An 11,832-nucleotide genomic window follows, 5' to 3' on the forward strand; every position below is an offset into this window, starting at 1 on the left:
TCTCCATTTCAAAGCCGAAAAGCCAGCGCTGTCCGAAGATGTCTCCGTGGTCCTGTGTCCGACATGATTCAATGCCAAAGGCGCACGGAACGCTGTTCCCTTCCCAACAAAGGTGGTCCCTATTTTTTTACTTGCCTTTTTTTTTTTATGTGCTTTCGAACTGCTAGGTTGGCAGAAGGTGGGAGAAGTCACAGGAACTCACCCCGTTATGCAGCACTAGGGATTCGAACCTTTTTTTTTTACGTGTTTTCGAATTGCTAGGTTGGCAGAAGCTGGGAAAAGTCACGGGAGCTCACCCCGTTACGCGGCACTAGGTATTCGAACCACTGAACTGCCGATCTTTCGATCGACAAGCTCAGTGTCTTAGCCACTGAGCCACCATGTCCCACACAATGTCTGTACCACGCTACTATTTAGACGATACCCTGGGATTACTTTCAGGCACAGGAAGTGGCCTTGTGACATGAATTCTGTGTGCTTACTAGCTTTTGCGTCATAGGAGAGATCCAGCTTGTATGTCATCTTAGAGTTCAGAGCTGGTTATACGAAGCGTGCAAGAGATAGATCAGTTACTTCAAACACGTTATCTCCCACTTCTACACTGACTAATTTTTCCTTTGATGTGGCAAGTGCTGTTTACCCCTTGAGCAATACTAATTTTCCCCTTTGTGTACAGTAACCTTTTATCGCTACTCATCCCTTGTGCAAGGCTAAGACTAATTCTACTTTTTTGAAAAAAAAAAAATAAAGCAACAACTCAACCTTCTCTAACCTGTTGGTATCTCTGTTCCAATCATCTGCAGGCCAAACAAAATATTCCAGCCCAAAACGTAATTAAAGTAATTAAAGAAAACTTAGCAAACAAATTGGGGGAAGTGACTCTGGAATTCACACATGCTATCCCCAGGAAAAAGAAAACTTTCAGGGTAATGTTTTGATGCCAAGATTTTCTCCTTACAGAGACCAGAAGGCAAGGGAAATCATTCAATTTTGGATGAATATTTAAAGATGAATAGATTTGGGCACTTTGAATCAAATCCTGTTGGATCTTCAGCTGTCTACTAGTTTTTTTCAACTCAGTACTGAATCCAAAAGTATTTCAAGATTGTTTAATTATCGTAAAGAAATGCACTTAGTCGAGTCCATCGTTCAAAAACACTCATTTGGACATCTCCTCCCATGCAAACTTTTACATGGGTATTTCAAAGCTAAAATCACAGGTTTATGCTTTATGCTTATCAAGATATTTTAATTCGTTTTGTGTTTCTGTGATGTTGCCTTAAAAATCATTCATTATAGGAATAAAAATTCATTAACTTAACGAATTACATTCATGTACTTAAAAAAAAAAACCCTGTTCTCTCTTCTTTAATTTTAGAAACTTGACATGTTTTATATTGGAACAATTAATTCAACAAAGAACAAATAGTTAGAACAAATTAATCAATGGAACGACCTATCTCCAGAAGTTTCAAAAAGAGATTGGAGAACCGTTTGTCTGAAACGGGACGGGGTTTCCTGCTTGAGCAGAGGGTTAGACTAGAAGACCTCCAAGGTCCCTTCCGAATCTATTCTTCTGTTATTCTAAACACATTGCTTGGATGAGAATGAGGTTCAAATCACTGTTGTGTTTCAAAAATTTTTACTACCGGTTCTGTGGGCATGGCTTGGTGGGCGTGGCAGGGGAAGGATACTGTAAAATCTCCATTCCCTCCTCAATCCAGGGGAAGATTACTGCAAAATCCCCATTTCCTCCTAATCAGCTGGGACTTGGGAGGCAGAGAATAGATGGAGGCGGGGCCAGTTAGAATTTTTACTACCGGTTCTCCGAACTAACCAAAATTTCCGCTACCGGCTCTCCAGAACTGGTCAGAACCTGCTGAAACCCACCTCTGTTTCAAATGCAGAAAAATGTCCAAATGGAACTTCCATGTATAGGAGTAGTCTGCCTTCCAGAATATCAGTCGTTGGGCCAGAAACATACAATTATTGGCTTTCTGATGCAGCTATTATTGCAGGCTGATAATTCAGCACAGCCATTCGCGGTAGTAAATGAAGAAAGCAGTCTTTCTTTCTTTCCTTTTTTCCTCCCTTTTAAATCCTTTTAAGATGCCTTGTGCTTAGAGGGGAATGTCTTTGTCAAGAAGACACTCCTTTCCTGCGGGCAAAGAAAAATTTCAGATGGCTCGGGGAAGCGTACACGTGTGCTCATCTGTGGAGTCATTAAACAATTAACCAAAAAAAAAATGCCCCTTAAAATGTGATCACAATCAATTCGTATTTGCTATCTATCAAAAGGATATTGTTTTCTTTATTGACCAAGAAACAATCTCCTGGACTTAAGAAGAGAAAAAGGGCTAAACTTTTGAGCAAAGAGGAAAAAATGATTCATAAGTTCTGATCTGTTTGATGCTAGCTTTGGCCTTAGATGCAGAAGGGTGGAGAATTTGTTTTCAACTGCCAATCCCGAAAGTTCCAGGCTTGACCATATAATATATCAATAGGTGAAAATGTCAAACATTGGAGAAGGGGGTGGAATTCCATGTACTGAAAACTGCTTGCAAGAATGAATATCGATAAAAGAGAATATTTGTAGCTCAGGGTTGGGCTGCAGAGTGCTCTCTGAGCTTGGCTGCTTTCCTTGCAAACATTGCATTACCAAACCAGGTAACATCATCAGTGCTAGTAGCGTATCAAATAAAGAGCAAAACTCTTTCCCTACCTACCTAGCACCAAGAAGCCCCGAAGAATGAATTATGCTGGGGGAAAAGATGGTTGAAGGAGTTGGTTGAAGGAGAAGACACATTTTCACATGCTTGGGGTTGGGGCAAAAAAAAAAAAAACCTCCTTGCAGATTGATCGTCAAAGTTTGGAAGATGAGTGAAGAAATGGAACTGAATTTGGCAGATTCAGCCAGGGAGTATTTGTGTGTGTTTTTGTGGGGGGTGCATCTTTCAGCCAACATGTTGCACTGTCAAATCTCCCGCGCTTTTTCCAGCCGAGGAGACAATGAGCTCCTTGTGGCTTGGATGAAGCAGTCGTTCTCAAACAAACAATCGACACGAGACTGGAAGTGACACATCGCACCTGCCATCTCAGGTGGCAGGAAAATGCAAGCAACAGACCATGTGAATTGTTCTCCGACCGGGCATTTAAAGTGCCACTGCAGACACGCTTATGTGTCATGTTCAGGTTGATGATACCCCTGAAGAGCTTTTGTCTGGAGGAATGAAAGCATCCTAGGAATGAGGCAAAAAAACCACGAGCTTTTTTAGCTGGGGGTGTGGAGGGGGGAACAACAGGTTAGGTCTCCGTGCAGAGACAGCTCCAAGGAAGCTGGTGATTTGCTTCTGAGAATTCGATAAATGGAGATGAAAACAACCCCCCCCCCCATTCAGACTTTCCTCTAGGGAAGATGATTTTGGCTCAACCCAACTCCATCATGTTGCAGCACAAATGATTTGCCTCAAGCTGATGATGATAAGTGATTAAAAGGTAAAGGTTCCCCTCGCACATAAGTGCTAGTTGTTCCTGACTCTAGGGGGGCAGTGCTCATCTCCGTTTCTAAGCCGAAGAGCCAGCGCTGTCCGAAGACGTCTCCGTGGTCATGTGGCCGACATGACACAATGCCAAAGGCGCATGGAACGCTGTTACTTTCCCCACCAAAGGTAGTCCCTGTTTTTCTACTTGCATTTTTTATATGCTTTCAAACTGCTAGGTTGGCAGAAGCCGGGACAAGGAATGGGAGCTCACCCCGTTACGCGGCACTCGGGATTCGAACCTAGGGATTCGAATCTCTAGGGCAGGGGTCAACAACCTGCGGCTCTGGAGCCGCATGTGGCTCTTTCACCCCTCTGCTGTGGCTCCCTGTCACTCAAAATATGCGTCACAACCACCAATGTGCGACACCTGCCGGCATGTGATTTATTGAGTTTTTCAACCCCCGGTAGGCCAACCATGGATAAATCCAAGAAAAGAAAAGTTTCAGAAGAAAACAGAACATTTAATTCAACAACATGTGCTAGCTCAAGAAATAGTCAGGCACGGGAAGGGTTTTGTGGCTCCCGGTGTTTTCTTTTCTGTGGGAAACGGGTCCAAGTGGCTCTTTGAGTGGTAAAGGTTGCAGATCCCTGCACTAGAGATAAGTGATTACTGCAGGTCAAAGATGTACAGTATATATAACTGGCTTCAGCCTTTTCTTTCTCTCCCTGCAGGTTCGCAGAGAAATCCAGGAAGAGATCTTGCTTTTTTAAAAAAAGTATATCCCCCTTTGTTTTCAGACTGCCTCCAAGAGATCCTTCAGTGCTGAATTACACCCTCAGCCAAGTGCAGGTGAGGGAGGGGCTACAAAGTGTGATTCCTTGTGTCTTTCAGAAGAATCGCCTAAGGACTGGAGAGAGTGTTAATCCTGTGTTCCACAAAGATGATTTAAACCAGGAAGGACAGCCAGGTTTAGCCAAGTGCGTGTTGCAGGTCCTGGCATCAGTGTATGTTTTTCATTGCTTTTTCCGTCAAGGAGTTTCACAAATCACTCTGTTCATTACACTTTGTTTGGTGAGACGGAGAAGCCGTGTCACTTACTCCGTCCTGGCTGCATGGCCACCCACAGACATGAAGCTGACCAGAAGTGGTTTGGATATTGTTGGCCAGAATAACTCTGGACCAATCAAAGTTCATTCTTTTTTAACATGTGCTCCTCTGTGTCTGCAATCAGCCGGCTGGACTACTTTGGGACATGCAATTCTTCTTCTTCCAGAAGAGCCCCAGAGCCATGTCGAGAAATAGCCCACCCAACAGGTCCAAACATGTTTGCAACTTGCAGACCGCTTGACAGGTAACGAAAGATGCCGTTCCATCAGAATAGAGCGGAAGGGACCTTGGAGGTCTTCTAGTCCAACCCCCGCTCAAGCAGGAGACCCTATACCAGTGATGGCTAACCTTTTTGCCATCACGTGCCAGGAACCGGGGGGGGGGGGTTGTGAGCGTGCATGCCCACATCCATAATTCTATGCATCCCACCCCTGGAAGTTAGCAAATGGGCCATTTCCTGCCTCCGGAGGGTCTCCGGGGGTGGGGGTGAGGAAGGCTGTTTTCGCCCTCCCCAGACTCCTAGAAAGGCTCTGGAGGCTAGGGAGAGCATAAAACGGGCCTTCTGGTCCCACCAGAAGTTGGCAAACAGGCCATTTCCAGTCTCCAGAGGGCCTCTGGGGGAGTGGGGAAGGCTGTTTTTGCCCTCCCCAGACTCCTAAAAAGGCTCTGGAGGCTAGGGAGAGCATAAAATGGGCCTTCCCCACCACCATCCGAGGCCCTCCGGAGGCAGGAAACAGCCTACTCCTGGTGGGCCCAGAAGAGCCGAAAATCAGTTGGCCAGCGCGCACATGGATGCTAGAGCTGAGCTCGCGTGCCCACCAATATGGCTATGCATGGTATAGGTTCGTCATCATGGCCCTATACTATTCCTTACAAGTGACTGTCCAGTCTCTTCTTAAAAACCTCCAGTGATGAAGCACCCACAACGTCCGAGTTGTTCTGATAACCACTTCATTCCAAACACCCCGCTAACCTTGTCCTAAAGCAACCTCATCTTCTGTGTGGAGCGTTGTTTTTCCATCAGCAGGTAATCCTCATTGGGGGATTAAGTTGGGGGGGAACCTATCAATTACTTTCCTTAGCTTGTCCAACATTAAAAACAAACGAAGACAGTTGCAATCATGGGTTCTCCTTTCTGTGGCAGAATAGAGCTGGGAAACCAGATCAGAATATTTTATGGGTTTGAAGAACTGGGGATAAGTCCTTTAACACTGCTATCAGGATGCAGCTAAGTGAATGCCCAGAGTTAGCTTGAGATAACATGGGCAGCCTATAAATTTTATAAACAAGTTTTTTTCAAAAATAATGTCTTTTGTTACTTATTAAAATGCTTACAGCAGCCCTCTTCAAAACACTGCCTTCCGGACTGGGGAACTATAACTCCTACTGGTGGGAATTTAATCCTACGGGAAGCTGTTCTATAGGAAGGATTGTTTTTCGTGATGAAAAGCACCCACAGGAATTAATCTTAGAAGGAATAGCAATGATTCTCAAATTAAATATTTATCACGGTCACTAGACTAACCTAAGAAATGGCCTATTTTTTTGGCAAGAGTCAACTTTGCAAACGTCTCTTTTAAAGCCTTGGAAGAGATTTCACCCCGGCAATATGTTGTTTGTTTTATTTCATTTCGCTTGTGTTTCACAGGGTCCCAACCGATAAATCAGCCAATGGTTAATTAGGAATGAATGTTGTTTTCAGCTTTCTTTGAGGAGAAAACCTACGTAGGAGCAAAGCCAACAGTCTATTGTGAAAAAAAATATGGAAAAGACTGGCTTGGCCTCTACTGGAGATGTTAATCGTCTTTCAGAATAGGTAGGATTATCTTCCTAAGCAGGGGCAAATGTCAAGGACAAAAGTAAGGGCTCTTGGCATCTGTACCCTGAAAGCCTTCCAAATTTTCCTTAAAAAGCATTTCAGTGGGAATCGCAAAAAGAATGTTGTTCAGCCTACCTGTTGGCCACTTGAAAGCATCTGGCTGGCATCTGACTCACCTTAAAAAAGGGTGCCAGACAAAATGACCTTTGCTCTGATGCCATCTGATGTTTTTTTTTTTTTTTTTTTAAACCCAGGTTCATTCCCTTGCATATTCTTAGATCTATTCCTTACCTAGTAGTTTTTGCAAACCTGATTTCAGCAAACCTGGAAAGCTCTTGATGACTCCATCCGGTCTTCAGAATTATGAAATGTTTTGATGAATGACGTAACACCGTTCTGATTAACTCATTTACATTTGGACGTTTGCCTTATTTAAATATCTTGTGAAGTTTGGCTTCACTGTCACTTTCATCTCCTGGCCATATTCCTATCTGTGTTATATAAGCTGGGCGCTCAGAAACGAAACGAAACAAAACAAAACCAGGTGAAGGTTCTCCCACCAAATTTAATTATCTGTTCCAGTGAATTCAAAACAGTGTCTGTACATCGATCACTGTCACTGCCTCTAGATGTTATGCACACAAAAAGACACTGAGACTCAGAGAAACCAGTTCAATATCATCCCGAGATCTTTTGTGACTGGGTGAGGTTTTTAACATATTATCCCAGACTGCCGTGATCTCCCCAGCAAGAAAAAAAATACACATTTGGTCACGGTCTATTTTAATACCCAAGAGCGGATACCTGGTAGAACTGCCAGCCTAGAAATGCAGATCCTGAATACATTAGATATAGAAATACAGTCATCAATAGATACAGGTAGTCCTCAACTTATGACTGGTTGCTTAGTGACCTTCTGAAGTTATGGTGGACCTCCCCCAAAAGTACTTATGACATAATTTCGAAATTCCAATGGACACACACCAGAGGTGGGATTCAGCAGGTTCTGACCAGTTCTGGAGAACCAGTAGCAGAAATTTTGAGTAGTTCGGAGAACCGGTAGTAAAAATTCTGACTGGCCCCGCCCCCATCTATTCTCTGCCTCTCGAGTCCCAGCTGATCGAGAGGAAATGGGGATTTTGCAGCAACCTTCCCCTGGATTGGGGAGGGAATGGAGATTTTACAATATCTTTCCCCTGGAGCGGGGTAGGAATGGGGCTTTTACAGTATACTTCCCCTGCCACGCCCACCATGCCATGCCATGCCCACCAAGCCACACCCACAGAAAATTTTTTTGAAACCCACCACTGACACACACACACACACACACACACACACAACACAGTCATGTGATCGCATTTTGGGCGCTTGGCAATCAGCTCACCTTTATAGCCATTTGCAGCATCATATAACTGCCTTTTTCAATTATGGTTGTTAAGTCCAGGAATACTTGTGAAATAAATCGGCACTGCCAACAGCAGTGGAACCGAATTTCCCCTCCTTCATGACATCAGAGAGTAATGGCTACAAATAATACAGTTGTTAAGTGAATCACTGCAGCTGTTAAATTAGTAACAGAGTTGTTAAGTGAATCTAGCTTTTACGTGGACTTTTGCTAGTCAGCTAGCTGCAAAAGGGGATCACTTGATCCCAGGACACTGAAATCGTCATAAATATGGACCAGTTGCTAAGTGTCTGAATACTGAATACGAGCATGGGGATTTTTCAATGGTCGTAAATGTGAAAAACAGCCATAAGTCACTTTTTTCATTGCTGTTGTTAACTTCGGTCACTAAGTGAATGGTTCTAAGTCGAGGATTACCTGTATTGTTTGATACTTTGGAGCTAATCTCCACACCATGACTTGTGTGCATGCTAGACCTAAGCACCTTTCCCCTTTCTTTCAAGCAATTAAACAACTTAAATTCAGGATTGGCAGTTTCAGGATTTATACTAAGGCCCTACCCAAAAATTACCTTGAAAAGGGCCTGTTGAGGCAACTACCAGAAAATCAAGAATGGAGAGCTCTCCAGCTCACTCGATGAGGGAAGTTTCCAAAGGACCATTGGCACATGCAATTCCCACTTTGTGCAACAGGACACAAAAGCCCATAGCTCAAATGATCCACAGGGATTATTCTCCTTGCCTGTGGAGAGTCTCAGTCATCCAGGTCATGGATTGTCCCAGAGGTGCTTCTTCAAAAGACAACTGAACTTGGTTTTTCCTTGAGAATGTTTCACTTCTTATCCAAGAAGCTTCTTGGATGAGAAGCGAAATATTTTCAAGGAAAGACAAAGTTCAGTTGGTCTTTTGAAAAAGCACCTTTGGGACATTATTCTCCTGCTTTTTTCCACCATGCCTAGGAATACACTAAGGTTGAAACGATAAGCAGAAAACGAAACCACAGAACTGCACTACATCCTTCAGCAACCCAAGATGGTGGGGTGAGGAATTGTGGCACCTCACATCGGTTCTCTTAGTTTTGCTCCCCATTTCTTTCAGTGGAACGAAAGCTAATGACCTCTTAGTTCCACTTGTTTGACTGGAAAAGATTTGGGATGTGGCGACTGGAAATATCTGTCACCCAGTCGATAAATATTAGAAGAGAATAAAATAGAATTTTTTATTGGCCAAGTGTGATTGGACACACAAGGAATTTGTCTCTGGTGCATCTGCTCTCATGTACATAAAAGAAAAGATACGTTCATCAAGAATCATAAGGTACAACACTTAATGATAGTCATAGGGTACAAATAAGCAATCAGGAAACAATATCAATATAAATCGTAAGGATCCCAGCAACAAGGTTACAGTCATACAGTCGTAAGTGGGAGGAGATGGGTGGTGGGAACGATGAGAAGATGAGAAGATTAATAGTAGTGCAAACTTAGTAAATAGTTTGACAGTGTGGAGGGAATTATTTGTTTAGCGGATTAAATTTATTTAGTTTATATTTAATTTAGTGAAATGTTTTGATTAAAATTTTATTTGGATCAAAATTTGAAAGGCCGTTTTTGCTGCGGGCCAAGTCTTTTCAGCAGAAAGAACCAGCAGACCAATGTTTAAAAAAAGTCACAATTGTAATCCATGAATTCCTCAGGAGTTGAGCTCAAACTGAAGGAGAATTTACCTCGGCTTAACTATAGCGATACTTTGCTTACCTTCAGCTTTGACTCCATGCCGGTCGAGTGGAGAAAACGCTACACCTGGAATGGATCCCTGAAGAAGGAAAGGACAAAATCCCAGGTTCTTTTCTGCCTTGGCGAAGCGTATCCATCCTCAAAGTGGCTCAGCAGATCTGGAGAGTTTCGGCCTTCCTATGGGAAGAGGAGTGATCCCTGATCCTATAGTTTGATTAATCTGCATGCAGGAGAAAACAAGACGTGTTGAAATCTTTTTTTAAAATGAGCCCTGGCTGGCCTGGTAATGCACGTGGGATCACTTAATAGCAGTATTAAAATACCAGAGAAATGACTGTAACCTGTCAAGCAGCATTAGCTATCCCAAGGGGTGAGCTGGATAGTGGTGAGAAATAAGGCGTGTCCGGTAAGCTACCCTGAGTTTAATGGATGCCCTTTTTATCCTGACAGGTGATTGTCATATTAGGCCAGTGCAACTAAATGGGCCTTTTGTAGTAGAAAGGAAAGTAGGTAGGGAGGTAGGGAGGTTGGCAGAAAAGTGGGAAGAGAGGGAGGGGCTGACTGCCCAAGCTAATTGCTACCCATAGGGGTGTAGACTAGGGTACTTACTTAAAGCCCTCTCAATTCCTAGCAATAGATGGGGAAGAAATGGAGGGAGTGACAGATTTTATTTTCCTGGGCTCCAAGATCACCACAGATGGGGACTACAGCCAAGAAATTAAAAGATGCTTGCTCCTGGGGAGGAAAGCCATGGCAAATCTAGACAGCATATTAAAAAGCAGAGACATCACCCTGCCAACATAAGTGCATACAGTCAAGACTATGGTTTTCCCAGTTGCAATGGATGGCTGTGAAAGTTGGACCATAAGGAAGGCCGAGTGTCAAAGAATGGAGGCCTTTGAACTGTGGTGGCTGGAGAAGACTCCTGCGAGTCCCTTGGACTGCAAGGCCATCCAACCGGTCAGTTCTAGAGGAGATCAACCCTGACTGCTCTTTAGAAGGCCAGATCCTGAAGATAAAACTCAAATCCTTTGGCCACCGAATGAGAAGGAAGGACTCCCTGGAGAAGAGCCTAATGCTGGGAACGATGGAGGGCAAAAGAAGAAGGGGACGGCAGAGAATGAGGTGGCTGGATGGAGTCACTGAAGCAGTTAGCGTGAGCTTAAATGGACTCTGGGGGATGATAGAGGACAGGAAGGCCTGGAGGAACGTTGTGCATGTGTTCGCGATGAGTTGGACATGACTTCGCAACTAACAACAATGGTCTGTATAGAAATTTAGAAATAACCTTTGGGAAAGAGAAGGTATGAGTGAAATGCTAAGAGGGGAAGGAAGGAAGGAAGGAAGGAAGGAAGGAAGGAAGGAAGGAAGGAAGGAAGGAAGGAAGGTTGGTTAAAGGATATTCTTAAAAGAGGGGGGGGACATGAAAAATTAAAATAACCTCACCTTGATTTTGTTTAATACAGGTAGTCCTTATGACTTATGATCACAATTGAGCTCAACACATCTGCTGCTGAGTAAAGCACTTCTTAAGTGAGTCACAGCATTTTATGAACTTTTCTGCCACAGTTGTTAAGTGAATCATGTGGCCATTAAGCGAATCCGGCTTTCCCCCTTGACTCTGCTCATCTGAAGCCTTCTGGGAGGGTCATAAATAGTGACCGCATGACCTTGGGATAGTGCAACTGCCTTAAATACATGCCAGTTGACAAATGTCCAAATTTTAATCATGTAACCATGGGGATGCTGCAACGGATCGAAGTATGAAAAATCGTCATAAGTCACTTTTTTCAGTGCCATTGTAACTTTGAACAGTCACTAAATGAATGGTTGTAAGTTGAGGACTACTTATATAAAATGGAATAGAAAGAAAGATGGATAGATTTTAAAGAATCTTTATGCCAACTTACTATTTAAAAAAGAGCATTCCTGCAATGCCTGCTCTGCCTGTTTCTTGTCTTGGTCTTCCTTGAAAGGCTGAAATTGTCAGAAGAAAACATAATGCAGAGTTCCTTCCTTCTTTCCAAAAATAATAAAAACTCTTTTAATAATCGGTTTTCAACATTCCTTTTCATGCCCAAAATATACCACCTATTAATTTGCTCTTTAGAATATTTTTCTCTTGTTAACACAAGTACTAACAGCAGCCAAAATTGTGTTTGCACAACATTGGAAGGGCGAGGAGAGCCCCACAGGAGAAAAGATAATAACCAAAATGTTAGAATGTGCAGAAATGAATGAACTAACATTCAGAATGAAAGAAGACGCTGAATATTTTGAGGT

The 11,832-nt window shown here is 43.2% G+C and overlaps 1 protein-coding gene across 1 annotated transcript in view; it reads right to left on the bottom strand.

Annotated features, from left to right (window-relative positions):
• The window catches only part of SCNN1D (sodium channel epithelial 1 subunit delta), a 35,936-nt gene extending 26,167 nt beyond the window's left edge, over nucleotides 1–9,769 (bottom strand). Inside the window, exon 1 of the mRNA XM_034434897.2 lies at nucleotides 9,571–9,769. Coding sequence (XP_034290788.2) covers nucleotides 9,571–9,588 — 18 coding nt within the window. The 5' untranslated portion in view covers nucleotides 9,589–9,769. The remainder of the gene's footprint in view (nucleotides 1–9,570) is intronic.
• Nucleotides 9,770–11,832: the final 2,063 nt, after the last annotated feature.

Source organism: Pantherophis guttatus, chromosome 15 (assembly GCF_059756535.1).
Source record: "Pantherophis guttatus breed Tessera chromosome 15, ASM5975653v1, whole genome shotgun sequence".
NCBI lineage: Eukaryota > Metazoa > Chordata > Lepidosauria > Squamata > Colubridae > Pantherophis > Pantherophis guttatus.